Genomic DNA, 19225 nt, shown 5'->3' with positions numbered 1-19225 from the left:
CAGACAATGAGATAGAAGCAAAATTACAGGAAAAATGATATAGAAAAAGAGATATAAAAAAAAAGCTAAAAAGGAAGATTGAAAACAATTGATGAAAAAAAAGATAAAAGAAGATATGAAAAAAGAGATAAGCAGTGAGATAGAAAAAAAGAGATAGAAAAAGTGATAGAAAAAAATATATACAACAAAGGATGTAGAAGAAAATGATATGGAAAAGAAACATAAAAAGGGAAATGAACAACTAAAAGGGGAAGAAAACGTAGAAAAAGGGACAGAAAAAAAAGAGGCAGAAAAAAGAGATAGATAAAAATTAGATAGAAAAGAAAGTTGAAGTAAGAGAAAAAAAAAGAAACAGAAAAAGATTTAAAAAGAAAGATAGACCAAAAATTAAATAAATGCGAAATAGAAAAAGAGATAGAAAAAAATTAGATAGCAAATTAACATAAAAAAGAGACAGATAATAAGATAGAAACAAAATCAAAGGGAAAATGATACAGAAAAATACATAGAAAAAAAAGGCAGAAAGAAAGAAAAGAAAGATAAAGCAAGATATGGAAAAAAGAGATAGACAATGAGATAAAAAAATAGAAAAAGTGATAGAAAAAAGAAAAAAAAATAGAAAAACAGAGATGAAAAGATTATATAAAAAAGAAAGATAAAAAAGGAGATGAACAATGAGATAGGGAAAAAGACTTAGAAAAAGAGATAGAAAAAAAGAGGTGGATAAAAGAGATAGAAAAAAATTAGATAGAAAAGAACATTAAAAAAAGAGAAAAAAAAGAGACTGAAAAAATAGACAGAAAAAAAAAGTTTTTAAACGGAAGATAGAAAAAAATTGAAAAAATGTGATATAGAAAAATGTAAAGACAAAAAAATTAGATAGAAGAGAAACATAAAAAAAGATATAGCAAAAGTGACAGACAATGAGCTAGAATCAAAATTAAAGGGAAAATGATATAAAAGAAGAGATAGAAAAAATAGTTGAAAAGAAAGATTGAAACAAAATTGATGAAAAATGATATATTAAAAGAGATAGAAAAAAAGAGACAGAGAAAAGAGAAAGAAAAAAATTATATAGAAAAAAAAAGATAAAAGAAGAGGTGGAAAAAAGAGATATAAAAGAAAGATGAAACAGAACGAAAAAAAGCGATAGACAATGAGATAGAAACAGAATTAAAGGCAAAATGATATAGAAAAAGAGATAGAAAAAAAGAGGCGGAGAAAAGAGATAGAAAAAGTTAGATATCAAAAAAAGATAAAAAAGAGCAACGAAATGAGACAGAGAAAAGAGATAAAAAAAATTAGATAGAAAAGAAAGATAAAACAAGGCACGGAAAAAAATAGACGATGGGTTAGAAAAAAATATATAGAAAAAGAAAGATAGAAAAAAAGACAGAAAAGTGGTAAAAAAAATCAGATTGAAAAGAAAGATGAAAAAAGTCAAAAAAAAGAGACCAAAAAAAGGGATAAAAGGAAGATATAGCAGACACTTCAATAATAATTTAATATGTTAAATAAATTACATAAAATATAATAAATAAAGTGTGGTTTAAAGAACACGAAAAACTTTTATCTCAGGAATTGAAGAAAAAAAGTCTTTAAAAACTATTTATTTAACCATTTAATATTATCAACATACCATTATTAATATTATGTTATTTTCCTTTCAACGAAGACAGGTTGCTGACCTCGAAAAAACATTACCGCAAAACGGTGACTGAACGACCATTTGATCTTCATGAATAATCATCTCGATAAATTTACAAATCGAAGAGAAAGGTTCAAGGTCTGTCCAGATAAGGTGTGGTCTTCTGGTTGCACAAAAATCATTACTCGAATATCAGCAGACAAGAAATGCATTTATAATAAAAAACGTTTTTCATTTCAGATCTGACAGTTAAATTCAGTTGAAAATTTAATAAAAGAGGAAATAATTTAATTATTTTCTTTCACTAATAGAAAGTAACTTCTTTGAACTAATGTAGGAGCTGAATGTCAAGGACTCTCACTTCTTTCGATTGCAACTCGTCCAAAAAAATCTTTTAATTATTTAATAAAAAGCTTCTGAAAGCTTAAAGTCTTCCGAATCTAGCGGTATAATAAGTTTGAGCCGAAAAAATTTTGTTTCCGTAGTTGTAAGGTAAAAGTTTCCAACTTATCTATATTTTATGGTAATTTATTTACAAATAATTTAACTTGAGAACACATAAAGATAGGAAGCACTTTGATGGCTCTACATGCGCAGTTTTGAGAAACGAGTGCAGTTCAATAATTAAATTTATGATAAAATCGATAATGCGCAATAAATATCATTTTGAATATTTTTAAACCTAAGCAGTTTTTGCGCGGGAAGGCACTGCAGGAAAAGTGGCAGCAAAATTGAACCTTTGATGATTGTATTTTAGCATAAATTTAATTATGGAACTGCGCTTGCATCACAAAACTGCGCATGTAGAATGGGTGGTCCAAAATTTATTATTTACTTTTAATTCGCATGGGCATCGCCCGGAAATTTTTTCTTAGGAAAAAATGAAGATAGGAAGCCTCTTGATTGCTCTGCGTGCGCAGTTTTGAGATGTGAGCGCAGTTAAACAATTAAATTTATAATAAGATCCAACCAGAGTTGGCTTGGCTGTCAAATTACTATTGTCATCGAAAGCTTTCTTTTTTCTACCACTTTTTCTTTTGTGCCTTCTACTAGCCAAGATTGTTAATTTTATAAATATTGAAAAAGATATTTCTGAGTTAAGAACGATATAATTATAAATTGAATTAATGCACTGCACTCACATCGCAAAACTGCGCATGTAGAGTAGGGTGGTCAAAAATTTATTTATTAATATTAATTTGCATTAATGTCGCCAGGAAATGTGCTCTTAAGAAAAAAAAACAGAAAATAGGAAGACTCTTAATTACTCTGCGTGCGCAGTTTCAAGATATGAGTGCAGTTAAATAATTTAATTTTTAATAAAATGAATGAAATCCAACCAGATTTGGCTTAAGTGTGGAGCAACTATTGTCATCGAAAGTTTACTTTTTTCTACCACTTTTCCTTACGTGCTTTCTACTCGCCAATGTTGATTATTATGGAATTAATTCAAGCAAAAAATATAATAATTTAAATAATTTAGTATTATTAAAAGAAATTTTTTTTAAAATAATTCTAGGAAGTTGCTGGTTTTTCTTAAATATTGAACATTCTGTCTATATTTTACTTAGAGTGTAGTAATAATTAATGAAATTTAAGAAATATAATTGTTTAAACAAATTATTATTGTCCATAGCTATCTTTTCATCTTTTCCTATAGTAACGCTAGATAGTTGCGATTTATTTTAATTTTATATTTTTTCACTTTATCCTTAGAGTAAGATAATAATTTTTTCAAGTTAGCGAACATAATTGTTTAAAAAAATTATAATTCCTTATAACTATCCTCTTCTATATAAATGTTAGATATTTGCGTTTTTCATGAAATTTTCATCTTTTTGTCCACTTTTCACTGAGTGAGGTAATAATCAAAGCAGGTTAATGATAATTATTTTTTAAACAATTGATTATTGTTTGTAACTATCCAGTCCTAAATAATTTGTGGAAAGTTGCGGTTTTCTCTTAAATGAAACAGAGAATAAATTGTATAATTAATTAACTTCCAAAGATAAACATTTATTTCCTTTTGATTTGATAATTAATTTTTTAACTGAATTTCGAGTATTCCAGGTAAAGATTCTTTATTTTATTTAATAATTCAACTTTTTGGATGAAATTATTTTTATTTAAACGAAAATTTTTGGTTGAAAATTAATCTTTTTGATTCAACATTTAACTAATTATCTTGAAAATTCATATTTTTTGGCTAAATTTAATTATGTTTTATGTAAAGTGAAAATATTTTTTATTATAAACATAATATATTTTATTCTTAATTGAAAATTTCTCTCTGATCGTTAACAGTGAAAATACTTTTTTTTTAATTCAGTTTTTTTGGTTAAAGATTTTAGTTGATTTTATTTGAAAACTTAAGGATTTTCTTACAATAAATTTTGTTGTTAAACAACAATTTTTTCCCTCAAAAAAGTATCATTTTTCTTTGAAAATTCACACTTTGGCTCAAAATTCAACTAATTTGTTGGGAATTAAGCTACTAAGTTGAAAGGTGAATTCCTCTTCCAAATTTTTTTTTTTTAATTTAAATATTTAATTTAAAATTTGTGTTTTTTGTGTTGAAAGTTAATTTTTATGACTAAAAATTTGGACAATTTCATTTTTTGTTCAAAATGTATATTTGTGGCTTGAAGATTTAACTATTTGGTTTAAAATATATTTTTTCAAGTAGAAAATTCATCTGCTTTGTTAAAGATGTCTTTTTTATTAGAAAATTAATCTTCTTGATTAAAAATTAATCTTTTTTAGATAAAAAATTAACGACTTGGTGAAAATTTGATATCGCTTATTAACCATTAATATTTTTGATTGATAATGAATCACTTTAGATGAAAATTCATCTTTTTTGTTGAAAATTTTACTATTTTGCTGAAAAAAAAATTTTTAACTAATTTTTTTATATGAAAAAGTTAATATTCCCCTGATGGTTGAAAAGTTATATTTTCTGGTTAAAAATTAATTATTCCACTAAAATTTCTGCATTTTTTTAATTCATCTTTTAGTTGAAAAATTCTTTGTTTTATCAAAACTTAATCTTTTTTATTTGTAAATTTAATCTGTAGGTTGAAACTGACAATTCCTTGTTACAAATTTATTTTTATGGTTGTTGAAAAATAACTACGAAAAAATTTTAAAATAATTATTCAATAAATAGCTTTTGTAATTAAATTTTGCAATTTTTGAAATTGCATTTTAAATTAAATCGGCGGTAATATTATGTTGATTCTTAAAATCATAAAAAAAATTTTTTGCAAAGATCCGATTTTTGGCAGAACTAGTTCAAAAAGTAATGGAAAAAAAGATAGACAATGAGATATAAAAAGAGATAGAAAATAATTAAATGGAAAAGAAAGATAATAAAAGATGTGAAAAAAAGAGATATACAATGAGATAGAAAAAGTGATAGGAAAAAGAAAAAATATTTAAAAAGAGATACAAAAATTATATAGAAAAGAAAGATGAAAGAAAGCGGAAAAAAGAGATGATGAAAGGTAAAACAAGAAATGGAAAAAAGAGATATAAAATGAGATATTAAAGAAAGATGAAAAAGAGCAATAAAAGAGGCAGAGAAAAGTTATAGAAAAAATTAAATAGAAAAGAAGAATAAAACAAGAGATAGACAATGAGATAGAAAGAAAGTGATAGAAAAAAAGAAAAAAATATAGAAAAAAAGAGAAACAAAAAAATAATATAGAAAACGAAAATAAAAATAAATTATAAGATAGGAAAAAGACGTAGAAAAAAGAGGCGGAGAAAAGAGATACATAGAAAAAAATTAGATAGAGAAGAAAGTTGAAAAAATAAAAAAAGAGACAGAGAAAATAAACAGAAAAAAGTTTAAAAGAAGGAAGATAGAAAAAAATTGAGTAAATGTGATATAAAAAAGAGATTAAAAAATAAGATAGAAAAGAGAAACAAAAAAATAATATAGAAAACAAAAATAAAAATAAATTATAAGATAGGAAAAAGACCTAGAAAAAAAGAGGCGGAGAAAAGAGATACATAGAAAAAAAATTAGATAGAGAAGAAAGTTGAAAAAATAAAAAAAGAGACAGAGAAAATGGACAGAAAAAAGTTTGAAACAAGGAAGATAGAAAAAAATTAAGGAAATGTGATATAAAAAAAGAGATAAAAAATTAGATAGAAAAGAAACATAAAAAAATTTTTTTAGAGATCCGATTTTTGACACAACTAGTTCAAAAAGTAATTTACTCATCTGTCCTTTCTTCTTTTTGTGTTATATGGATTATTATTAAAGGTAACACTCTCGTAAAATAATAGGCTTCAATGCATAATTCACAAATGCTCTTAATTAAGGCACTACTAATCATACAGCGTAATTAAGCAACTTACAAATTTATTATTGGTCCCAGTGACTCATTGGTTACATAAAACTTTCTTGATAATATCTGGGCCACGCCCAAATTATACGTATGGCATTCCGAAAACTGGACCGAATTTGTCTGCATCCTTGCATTTTACAAAATAATTAGTTGGTTACATGTCAATTACTATCTCTTTTGGCTGTTTACGTTGTTAAAGAATAAAAAATTAATTTTAATTTGATATTTTATTAATCCAAGAGTCTTACAACCATTTGAGGGACCGGGTGCAATAAGGGCTATAAACTTTCAAAACAATTTTTGGATTTTAATTTTTAAATGATATATCTCGATGTGAAATTTTATTTCACATCTTTATTGAATTAAAAACATATTTTCAATAAATTGTTATTAATTTTTTTTTCTGATGCTCGTCGTGAATTGGACTTTTGGAACTTCCAGCGTTTCGTTTATCGACGAAATTTTGAGCACTGAAAAACTTCAGAAAAAAAATTGCGAGAAGATTGTAAAATATTTTTTTTAATTTCAGATCAAAAATTTCATAGTTTAAAGTGAGGTGAAACCGGAAAACGAGGTTCAAAATGACATTTGTAACACAACTAAGCACCGATTTTAGATTTTTTTCGTAAAATGCAGGAATAAATTTTTCAGGAAATGGTGAAAGAAGATTTAATTTTTTTTTGTTTATTTAATTTTTATTTTAATGCAAACAGCGAAAAAAATGTCGATTTTTTAAATTTCATTTTTTATTTTATAAACAATTTATATAAACAAATGCACATTTTGGCCGTTTTCAGGAGGAAAGAAACCGTTTTTTCTTCCAAACTTGTTACAATTATGTTGCCAGTGATGTTTTTTGAGAAATTTTTCGCCACGTATCAATATTTGTTTATTTTTTAAACAAATTATTTAAACACATGCACATTTTTGGCGTTTTTTAGCGAAAAGAAATCGTTTTTTTTCTGACCTTACTTAAATTATATTTCCAATTATGTTTACTCAAAAACAGTTTCCAACCTATAAATATTTGTTTATTTATTAAACAAATTATGTAAACAAATTCACATTTTGGGCGTTTTTAAGTGAAAGGAAAGGCTTTTTTCTGGCTTCGTGAAAATTATATTGCCAATGATGTTTCCTAAAAAAAATGTTGCCACCCATCAATATTTGTTTACATTAGAAAAAAATTATATAAACAAATGCACATGTTTGGCATTTTTGAGTGAACAGAAATTGTTTTTCCGCTGACCTTGCTGAAATTATAATTGCCAATGATGTTTGATCAAAAAAAAAATGTGTAAACTGGCAATATTTATTATTATATAAACAAATTATATGAACAAATCTACATTTTGGTCGATTTCAAGGAAATTAAACCGTTTTGTCATCTGACATTACCAAAATTATATTGCCAATAATGTTTCCAAAAAAACTTTTTGATAACGATCACTATTTGCCTATTGCATAAGGAAGTTATATAAAAAAAATTTCCAAATTGTTTATAAATTTAATAAATTCTTTTTTTCTACATGAGTTCATGTAGAAAACATTGACAACCTAATTTCAACAAAACCACAAGAAAGAACATTGTTTTTCTGCTCATGAACGCCTACAATGTGTAGGTTTTCTATCATTTGTTTATAAATTTTACGAATTCCATTTTATCGCAAAATTTGGTCAAAGAAGATCATTCACAATCTTATTTTGACCAGACTAGGTAAAAGTAAACAAATAGTGAGGCATAATGAGATTTTATCTAGGCAATTCATTGCCAATATAGTTTAAAAAATAATAAAAAATATCTTTTCGCCTAATAACGACTTATATATAAATTTATTAAAATAATTTGTTTATAAAATAAGCAAATATTAAGTAATGGGGAAATTCTTTTAGAAAAAATCATTGGCAATATAATTTCAGCAAGGTCAGAACAAAAAATTATTTCTTTTCGCTTAAAAACACCCAAAATATACATTTGTTTATATAAATTGTTTATAAAATAAACAAATATTGATGAGTGGCTAACAATTTTTCAGAAAACGTTATTAGCAATATAATTTGGTCAAGGACAGCAGAAAAAACTATTTCTTTTTGCTTAAAAACAACCAAAATGTGCATTTGTTTATATAATTTGTTTATAAAATACAGTAATATTGATGAGTGGAAAAAAGTTCTGTAGAAGACATCATTGGCAATATAACTGCAACAAGGTCGATAGAAAAATGGCTTCTTTTTACCTGAAAAAGGACAAAATGTGCATTTGTTTATATAAATTGTTTATAAAATAACAAAATAACATTTAATCTCAACTTTTAATATGCAAGTATTATCCTGATGTGAAAGCAAACGATTTCAGATCAGAAATATACTTTGATGACGAATAACCCCTAATGTCAAGTATTTGTTATCACAATTCATTGATAACAATTAACTATGCCAGTCAACAATATTTTATATTTCTTATAACCGTGCGCATTAAATCAAAGGGATGAGAAGTATGAGAAAATTTTTTTCTAGAAGATAAAAAATGAAATTTAAAAAATCCAATTTTTTTCGCTGTTGGCATTAAAATAAAAATTAAATAAGCAGAAAAATCAAAAATTCACTCTGACTATTTTCTGAAAAATTTAGTCCTGAATTTTCTAATAAAAAATCTAAAATCGGTGCATAATTGCTATCTAAATGTCATTTTGAACCTCGTTTTTCGTTTCCGCACCACGGTGTGCCGCGCCACGTTGTGAGTTTTTGCGAGTGAGTTTTTGCTTTTTTTGTGATAATTCCATAAAAGGTTTTACTTTTGGACAAAAAGTTGTAGCTTTATAAGTTTTCAAATTAGAGCAAAAAATATAACTTTTTAGAAAAATTCGATTTTTAACCGTTTTTTCACTTAAACTCGTGCACGGTTAGTAAGTTTTATTATGATTTTAGGTAATGTCGGCGCTAGAATTTTCGAGTATATGCTACCACTGGGGCTTACTGCCGCGCCACGTTCTCTCGCTAGTGAGTTTTTGCTTTTTTAAAAATTTTGTTATAAAAAATTTCTCTGTGCAAGATAAATAAAGTTAAAATTTTCTTACACTTTATTTATTGGGATTTAATCGTCGCTAAATAAACTGATAATATAAGCTATAAAATAATAAATTATAAACAAAAATAATTTAAAAAATATTATATAAAATAGACAATAGGCTGAAAATAACTAAATAAACCAAAATATAGATTAAAAATTTAACCAAATTGATGATTTATTTGTCAACCTACTTTCGCTTAATTTGTTTTAAAAGCAAAAACTCACTCGCGAGTGAGTTTTTGCTTTTTATCACAGTTTGCTCTAAACTGTTGTCGCGAGATTTGGATTAAATATTTTTATTATTATTAAGGGGCCCTGCGCCAATTATGTTAACAATTGTGGATGATTTGTTGTAAAAAAAATGGAAATCATAAGGAAATAAATTCTATCAAATAAAATATAGTTCCCTTTTTACTAAATAAATAAATTTTTGACAGAAAAGTTCACTCTCAATCCAATGGGATAAATTTTCAACCAAATGGCTGAATTTTCATCTGAAAATTAAACGTTTTTAACCAAAAGTGAAATAGTGAAATTATAAGAAAGAACAAAAAATGTCTGCAACAATAATTTCAAGATAAATAAATTATTTTGATAAAAAAAGTAATTTTCAACAAAATAGTTTTTAATTTAAAATCAAAAACCGTGGGATTCCATCTAACGAAATGAGTTCGAACCAAATAGTTGAATTTTCGACTGGAAAAGATACATTTTCCACACAAAAAATCAGCACTTTCATTTTCACCTTAAAAAATTATTCTTAGCTAGAATCAAAAGAATTTTAAATAAAACAGTTTAATTTTGGTGCACAATTTTTGATGAAAATTCATCTTTTTGATTGAAAGATTTGGTTAAAAAATCTCTTTTTTTTATCCTAAAAAGCTCATTTTTTATTTAAAATATAATTGTTTCATTTTTTGTCGAAAATGTATCTTCTTTAGCTATTTATTTAACTATTTGTTTGACATTTTATATTTTTCAGTTAAAAATTGGACTACTTTGTTTAAAATTAGTTTGAGAGTTCTTGTTTTTATAAAAGATTTATTTATTTCGTGAATAACTGAACAATTTCATTACAAGTAATTTTCTTAGTTTAAGAATCTATTGCTTTGGTGAAAAAACTTAACTACCTTGTTAAAAGATTAATTATTTATTTTTAAATGAATTTTTTAAAAAGAAAAATTCATTTGTTTGGTTGGAAATTCAAATATTTGGTTTAAAAATTTACTATTTGTATCAAACACCATCTATTTTTTTCGGTTTAAAAAATTTGTTAGAGTTATCCTTTTCGGTTGAGAAGTCAATCATTTTAATAAAAACTCCTCTTTTTCCGTTGTGTTGAACTGTTTTTTATTTAAAATGAAAATATTTGTATGAAAATATGAACTATCACCTTTCTGGGAAATGCAACAATTTTCGTTTTAATTCATTTTTTTTAAAGATTCATAATTGTAATTGCAAATTTATGTTTTTTTCTGAAATTCAACTTTTTCCGTACAAAAATTCAACTTCTCGGTTAAAATTTCTTGCTTTGATGATAAAATCAGATATTTGATAGTCAACTGTTTCTTTTTTAATTTGTCCTTTCAGTTGAGAATTTAATTATTGTATTGATAATTCGTCACTTTCGTTTAAATTTGACTGTTTTTTATTTAAAATAAAATGATCTTTTTTCGGAAATATGAACTGTTATCTGTTTTGGTCCAGATATCATCTGTTTTTGGTAAAAATTAATTACTTTCTAGAAAATGTATCAATTTTGTTTGATAGTCGTTTTTTCATTTATCATTCATCATTTTAGTTGAAAAATTTTATCTTTGGTTGATAATTTATTATTTAACTGAAAATGTTATCGTTCATTTTTCGGTGAAAAAATGTATATTTTTTAGTTGAAACCCAAATTTTTTGGATGAAAATTCATGTATTTTGTTACAAATTTGTCTTTTTGATTAAAAATTAATGTATTTTGTTGAAAATTAGGCCGAATAACCCACCATAATTTTATTTAAACAAGCCTAATTAATTATTTTAATAATTTATTCAAAAGTTGAATAATGTAGAGCATAGTTATCAAAGAACAACATTTTTATAATTAGATTTTCATTTTTCTAGAAATTTTTCAAGCGAATTTTCATTTTCATAAATTTTCTGAAAAAGAACTCTTGTAAGTTGTAAGTTCAAGATTACGGAACATAAAGTGCAAAAGCTCATGCGAAGAAGTGAAGATGAGCCACGATAAAGAAGGCATGTGACGCAAAAGAATTTTGCTCCCGGATGTTGTAGGCAGACATACCATAAACCGGAAACTTATGAGCGTCGATCGCGTCAAGACTATGCATACAGATAATTTTATTAAAGCAAAAAAAAAGTAATCGAACCAATAAAAAGCCAATGAAAAATTGTTGATAAAAGTTTCTAATTAATTTGCGAAATGAAGTCAAAGTGTCAGTCAATCAGTTTGAAAAGAAAAAATTTAATATTTTGAATAGTATCTTTTTGCAGAGTTCTGAATATCACAAATAAATTTTTTAGTAGAAGATGTCTAATTTTAGTTCAAAATGCATCTCCTAATTTGCAAATTAAACTATTTTGTAGAACATTCTTTTTTTTGTATTGTGAAAATTTAATTTTGCGGATTGAAAATATAATTAATTGATTTTTTGTTTGAAATTTATTGTTTTTAGTTGAACATTGCTTCCTCATAGAAGGAGGTTTATAACAAAAGAATTTAACATACAATTTTTTGCATGTTTCAATATAATTCGATCTCAGGAAATTTGAAGCCAGATTTAACTTCTTCATAAGAGAAAATTTTTTTCATATTTAAAATACAGCAAGACGATATCTAGTGTGTTTGTTTACGTCTTCGAGACGCCTCGATCAATACATTTTTGAAACATTTATGATCCACCGAAACCTATTTATGACGTTTCAAAAAAATGATTTTTTCCCCTTTTTATATGAGAAAAACTGTCTGTCTGTCCGTCCGTCCGTAAACACGATAACTCTCGAAAAAATGAACGAATCAAATCCATCTTTGGCACACTTTTTCTAGGTACCAAAAGAAAGGACGAGTTCGTTAACCAGCCATTTTTGATAAAAATTCAAAAAGTGAGCGCATTTTGAAAATTTTTGAGACCACTTTTTTCGGAATTTGAAAATTCTATGTACGGATATTTATAGTATTGAATAGAACAAACAAATTATCCTAATGACTTTTTTTGATAAAAAAAAATCTCAGAGTTATAGCGCTTTTCAAAAATTTTTTAATCAACCGAAAACCAAAATTTGAAGCCGAAAAACGCACATTATGAAAAAAAGTGAAGAAAAGAAAAATATTTCTTTTTGAAATTCCTATAAGATTATCATAAACAATTTTTGGATTTTCTTCAAAAATCGAAAATTCAAATTTTGATGACACAAAAAATAATGGAAAATTAAAAATTCCATTTCGTGAACGAACTATGTAGGATACAAAAAAAGATGAATTAACAAAAATGTTTGTCCCAAAAATGATCTACAATTTTGTTAATGTGAATTTTAATTAGAATACTTTTATCATAGAGTATTATTATTCTCTTAATTAATTAATTATTATTTAAGCAATGATAATAAATTATATTAATCTATAATACATTAAATACTAAAATATTGAAAAATTAAATTTTTAAAAAATAAATTTATTTAATAAATAAAATTTATGACAAACCTTAACAATTGTTTACAAAATAAAATGGTTTAGAAAATAAAATAAGTTTTAAAATTAAATTTCAGGAAAAAAGAAATAGTTTCAAAAATATTATTTAAATAAATAATAGAATTTAAGAAAACGATGCAATTGATAAAAAAGTAATTAACTAAAAAAGAAATTAAAAAAAAATAAATTCAAAGAAAACATAAAATGGTTAAACAATAAAATTGATGAAGAATCAAAAAGGTATAAGAAATTAAATATTGAAAAAAATTGTTTAAAAACTGGAATTGGTTAAAGAATTAAATTTGGAAAATCAATTCTTTTTTTAATTACAAATTTTGAACAAAATAATTGTTGAAATAAAGTTATAGATATTTGGACCATAAAATTAAAAATTAAATTTCAAACAAATTTTTTTGAATTATAGTTAGAATACTTTTATCATCAATAGTTAATTAATATTATTATTTATGCAATGATAATAAATGAAATTGCTAAAGCAGATGTTTTAGAAATAAAATATAAAAAATTGTTTAATAAGTAAAATTTTTCAAAAATAAATTTCTTTAGAAAAATAAAATGTTTAACTAACTTAAATAATTGTTCACAAAATAAAAGGGGTTGAAAAATAAAATCGTTTACGAAATTAAATTTTAGAAAAAGCAGATTTGAAAATATAATCTAAACAAATGATAGAATTTGAAAAATGATAAAATCGCTAACAAACAGTAATTAATTAAAAAATAATATTCTGAATGTTATTAATTTTATATTATTCAATATTTATATCAATATCAAAAAATGTCTATTCAATTATAATTGTAATTAAACATTAATTATTTACAAATTTACCCATTTATTATTACTTCATATATTATTAATTGATTAATAAATTACTTCAATATTGTCTCATAATCAAATAATAATTTATATTATATAGTTGTGTTTTAAGCGTGTACAATATAATTTGGAATTAGCGAGAAATTGCTAAATTACTATAAAGTAGCTTTTATTCTGATTTCAAAAACAGAATCTCAGAGATTAAAATCATATTGCATATACAGAGAGTAAAATTCCAGAGAGCAGAGAGTAGGTTCAAAACCTAACTCTTTCAGATGGCAGCTCGCTCCCTTCGGGATCGTTTGAAAGTATCTTCGGTTAAGTTTCCATCGGGAGCAAAACCTTCCAGAATTCTGGAGGTTTTGATCTTTCAAAGATGGAATCCCGGATACTTTTTTTTTATCAGTACACAAACTCAAGGGTCGATCCTCGGTTTTCCTTATACTCGTGAAATTTTTAAAAAATTTCTTCCATTGACCCTTGTATGCAAAATAATGCTCTAAACTTGAATGTTTTTAAATGTACCCGAAAATTCTTACTTTTTAAAATATTTTTAGGCTGCAAAGCACAAATCTAAGCGAGAGTAATCCTGTTTCAATTTCAATAATATTAGATAATCCGTTGTAATTCTGTTTATAATCAGTTTTAATCAACCTCAGTTGGACCGCATTTTTAGGGTTTATTTTCCTCTCGGATCCGTGATTCTAGAATGATTGAAATACCCCTGCGACATTAAATTTCTTTGGATTGACAAGCGATACTACAATGCTATACTATAACCTAAATTTGTATCTAAAATAAGAACACAGTCTCTAGAATTTATAAATTCATTTACTGAAAATTGGTGATGAAAAATAAATAACAGAGTTTGGGGGAGAATTAGTGGTAGAAGGCGGGGGCAGAGTAGGAGAGAGGGGCGGCGATTTTGGCATGAGCGTATCCGTAGTGTGCTGGGGCGGCGTATGCAACTGGAGCTGGAGCGAAGGTCTTGACGGCGGCAACTGGGGCGGCATATTGAGGGGCAGCATAGACGGCTGGGGCGGCATATTGAGCATATTGAGGGGCGGCATACGCAACTGGTGCGTGAGCGACGGCCTTAACAACTGGGGCAGCAGCGACCGCCTTGACAGCTACGGCAGCTGTTGAAATATTTAAAATAATTTTATTAACAAATTAATAATTTTTTAAAAGCACAATTATTTTTAAGTATTATTTTCATTATTCTTTACCTGGTTCCTTGCGAACGACTGCGTTGAAGCCATTGACTGGATCGGCGGTGTAGTCGACAATTCTTCGGGTACCTTAAAAAATATTGAATTTAATTTTGAATTTTGAAATGAGAATTCGAGACAAGAGCCTCGTTGGAATTAAATTTAATGTTTAAAAAGTTTGCAATTCACAGTTAATAAGTAATGACACTCCTAGTCTTAGATTTCTACCTTATCGAGATAGAGAACGGTCTACGCCTCAAATAATTACTGTCCATGCTAACTTTATAGAATATTCTTGAATCTTCAAGAACTGTCTAGAAATTTAGCACGGACACAAACCACTTGAGTCGCAAATCTGCCTACTTGTCGGCAAGGTAGGAATCCATGATTGCAACTCTCCTTATTCATCTTGTATCGACTTTGTTTTTGCAATTTCAGTCAAATTCCGTTAAGTAAATATTTGTTTAAGGGTTTTTACCGTCAGCTTCGAGAAGGTTGTAGCTGCCATGGACTAGGTCTCCGTCGCGGGTTTCGTGCTGGCCTTTGGAGTCTCCGGTAAGACCATCCTGGACATCATAGGCGTAGCTGTATTGAGGATGAGGGTCGAATTCGGTGTCAACGGTTTTTGCCACAATTGCTTTCGCAATTGGTTGAGCGTATGCAACTGGTGCAGATGCGTATGCCAATTGAGCTGGAGCAGCATAACTCAAAGGAGCTCCAATGGCTCCGGCATTGGCAACAGCCACGAGGGCAGAGAGAACTACAAACTGAAATCAAAATTTTCAGATTATTAGATATTATAGTAAAGAAGTCCGGCAATCGAATGGTTCTAGGCTCGAATCCCAGTGAAGTTAAAAAGTTCTTCTTTTTCTCAGAAAATTTTATGTTATGACTAATTTTTTTACATCAATAAATTGTTGGATTTTTTAATTCTGCTTCTGTAAATCCGAAGAGTTTTCAATTGTAAACCTTCAAAATTAAGCAATTTAAAATTGCAAATCATTGAAAATAAGGAATTCTAAATCTTAACAATTTGATCTATTCCAAAAATTCTAATAACTTGTTCTTAAAGATTATATTTTGTTGAATTTGATATTTAAATATAAAGGAAACTCTGAAGCCTTTCATATTTCATCTTTATCTCTAAAAGCTTTACGATCTTAATTGAAAATTAAACGCAACACACAATTTTTTATTTGATCAATTGTTGTACACGAATAAATATTCTTAACAAATAATATAATATAAATAACATGAAATAAAAAATAAACAATTTCTACTCCTTTGAATTAATATTTAAAAAATTTAATTTGTTTGCACTTGGCAAGACTGATGTCATTTGTCAATGATGATGATTGCCAATGGTTTTAAGAATGATGCCAATATGGTAATTGAAAAAGATTTTTAAAATTATGCTAATCTTAGAAATTTTCTATTTTATCGCAATCAAAAAAGCCAACACAGAATAAATCCACAAAATAGGATGACATTTTTAAAAGTAATTTCTATCCTTTCAAATGAAGATTTAAAACAATTAAACTTTTTTGCTTTTTTAAACATTAAATATGCTAATTGGTTATTATGATAAATGAAAATAATTTCAAAAATTATTATAGCACAAAGAGATTCAATTATTTTAAATTTAAACGAACGTAGAACAAATCTACGAAATACTATACAATAATTTTTGCACTTTCAAGACTGATGATGCTAATTAGCAATGATAATGATTACCAACCATTTTGAGCATTAAACCAATGGAATGATTTCTGAGGATTTTAAGAATGATGCCAAAATGATGATTGTCCAATTGGAGCTCTACCCTATTTTATCAAAATTAGAAACCAAAAAATCCAGAAAAGAACCACAAAATATTATGGGATTTTTTTAAAACTATTTGTATCCCTCTTAATTAATTTAAAAAAATAGAACTCTTTTGCACTTTTAAAGACTGATCATGCCAATTAGAAATTTTGATAGTTATCAATGATTTTAAGAATAATACCAATATGGTGATTGACAATGACTTTAAAAATTACCAAATCCCAGAACAGGTCTACAAAATTCCATAAAATAAAAAATGAAAAATTTTTACACTTTTTAACTTATGTTAAAAAAACTGAACTTTTTTGCGCTTTTTTGCGAATGATACAAATATTAACTTCACTATATTTGATCAATACTATAAATCATCAAATTCAGAGCAGATCCACGAATGACCATCAAAATTGTTTAAAAAGAGTCCATTCCTTTAAATTGAGGTTTGCTATAAATTGAACTGTTTTGAACTTTTGAAAATTGATGACATTTTAATTCATGTTTTAAAATATTGCACTTTTTGGACTTTTCAAAACTAATGCTGATTTCTAATGCTTTTAAAAGCGAGATAAATAGTAACGCCACTATATTTTATCATTAGCGTAAATAAACAAATCCAAAGCAGATCTACAAAATACCATACAATTTTTAAAAACAATTTCTATCCCTTCGAATTGAGGTTTGAAAAATTAAACTGGTTTGCACTTTTGAAGACTAATGATGCCATGATTTTAAGAATGATACCAATATAATGATTGTTAATAATTTTAAAAATTATACAAATAGTAACCCCATTATATTGTATCAATAATTTAAACTGAAAAATCCAAAGGAGATGTACAAAGTAACCCCAAATTTTAAAAAATAATTTCTAGTCTTTTCAATTGAGGTTTAAAAAAGTTAAAACTTTTGCACTTTTAAGGACTGATAATACCAATCGGCAATGATGATGATTTCCAATGATTTTAAGAATAATACCAACTTGATGATTGTCAATGATTTTTAAAATGAACAAACCGAGAACAGATCTACAAAATACAAAAAATTATACAATATCTCCACTTTTTAAATTATGTTTAAGGAAATTTTAATTTGTGCACTTTTCAACACTGACAATGATTGCCAATGATTGTAACAATAATACAAATATTAATCCCATTATATTTTCAAAATAACATGAACCAACAAATCTCGAGCAGATTTACAAAATAGTAAAACATTTTCTTAAACAATTTCTGTCCCTTCAATTTGAGTTTTAAAAAAACATAACTTTTTTGCACTTTTGAAGACCGATGATGCCAATCGGTAACAATAATGATCGTGAATGATTTTAAAACAGACAAACACAGAAAAGCTCTACCAAATAACATAAAATAAAAAATGAACAATGTCTGCACCTTTTAATTTATGTTTAAAGAAATTGTAGTTTTTGCACTTTTCTAGACTGATGATGATTGCTAATTATTTTAACAGAAACCAACAAATGCCGATCAGATTTACAAAATATTATACTATTTTTAAAAAGAATTTCCATTTCTTTAAATTTAGGTTTGAAAAAGTGGAACTTTTTTGCACTTTTAAAAACTGATGATGCTAATCGGTAATGATGATGCTAGCCAATGATTTTTAAAATGAAGAAACCTAGATCAGATCTACAAAATACCATGAAATAAAAAATGAAAAATGACGGCACCTTTTAATTTATGTCCAAAGAAATTGTTTTTCTTTTGCACTTTCAAAACCGATGATGATTGCCATTTTTTTAAACAATGATACCAATATGATGATTGAGAATAATTTCAAAAATTATACAAGTAGTAACCCCACAATAATTTATCAATAATAAACCAACAATTCCAGATCTTATATACAAAATACCATACAATTTTTAAAAATAATTTCTACCCTTCTGAACTGGGGTCTAAAAAAAATTGAACTTTCTTGCACTATAGAAAACTAATATACCAATCGGTAATGGTGATGATTGCCAACCATTTTCTGAATGATACCCAACAAACCCAGAACTGATCTACAAAATAGTAGCATGAAATAAAAAAATTATCTTCATCCCTCTGAATTGATGCTTAAAGAAATGGAACTTGTGTGCACTTTTGGAAACTGATGATGCTAATCGGTAATGATGATGATAGCCAATGATTTAAAAAATTAAGAAACTTAGAGCAGATCTACAAAATACCATTAAATCGAAAATGAATAATGATACCATTATTAGGATACCCAACAAACCCAGAACTGATCTACAAAATAGTAGCATGAAATAAAAAAATTATTTTCATCCCTCTGAATTGATGCTTAAAAATATGGAACTTGTGTGCACTTTTGAAAACTGATGATGCTAATCGGTAATGATGATGATAGCCAATGCTTTAAAAAATAATGAAACCTAGAGCAAATCTACAAAATACCATTAAATCCAAAATGAATAATGATACCATTATTAGGATACCCAACAAACCCAGAACTGATCTACAAAATACCATTAAATCAAAAATGAATAATGATACCATTATTAGGATACCCAACAAATCCAGAACTGATCTACAAAATAGTAGCATGAAATAAAAA

General features: G+C 26.3%; 1 protein-coding gene across 1 annotated transcript in view; it reads right to left on the bottom strand.

The window, feature by feature from the left end:
• The window catches only part of LOC117171165 (cuticle protein-like), a 35417-nt gene that overhangs the window by 15906 nt on the left and 286 nt on the right, over positions 1-19225 (bottom strand). The window contains exons 2-4 of the mRNA XM_033358227.1: positions 15300-15588; positions 14840-14911; positions 14504-14749 (exon numbers count right to left, since the gene is read on the bottom strand). Coding sequence (XP_033214118.1) covers positions 14504-14749; positions 14840-14911; positions 15300-15588 — 607 coding nt within the window. The remainder of the gene's footprint in view (positions 1-14503; positions 14750-14839; positions 14912-15299; positions 15589-19225) is intronic.

Source organism: Belonocnema kinseyi, chromosome 4, assembly GCF_010883055.1.
Source record: "Belonocnema kinseyi isolate 2016_QV_RU_SX_M_011 chromosome 4, B_treatae_v1, whole genome shotgun sequence".
Classification (NCBI taxonomy): domain Eukaryota; kingdom Metazoa; phylum Arthropoda; class Insecta; order Hymenoptera; family Cynipidae; genus Belonocnema; species Belonocnema kinseyi.
The sequence above is the reverse complement of the archived record's forward strand: the minus strand, read 5'-3'. Positions and strand labels throughout refer to the sequence as shown.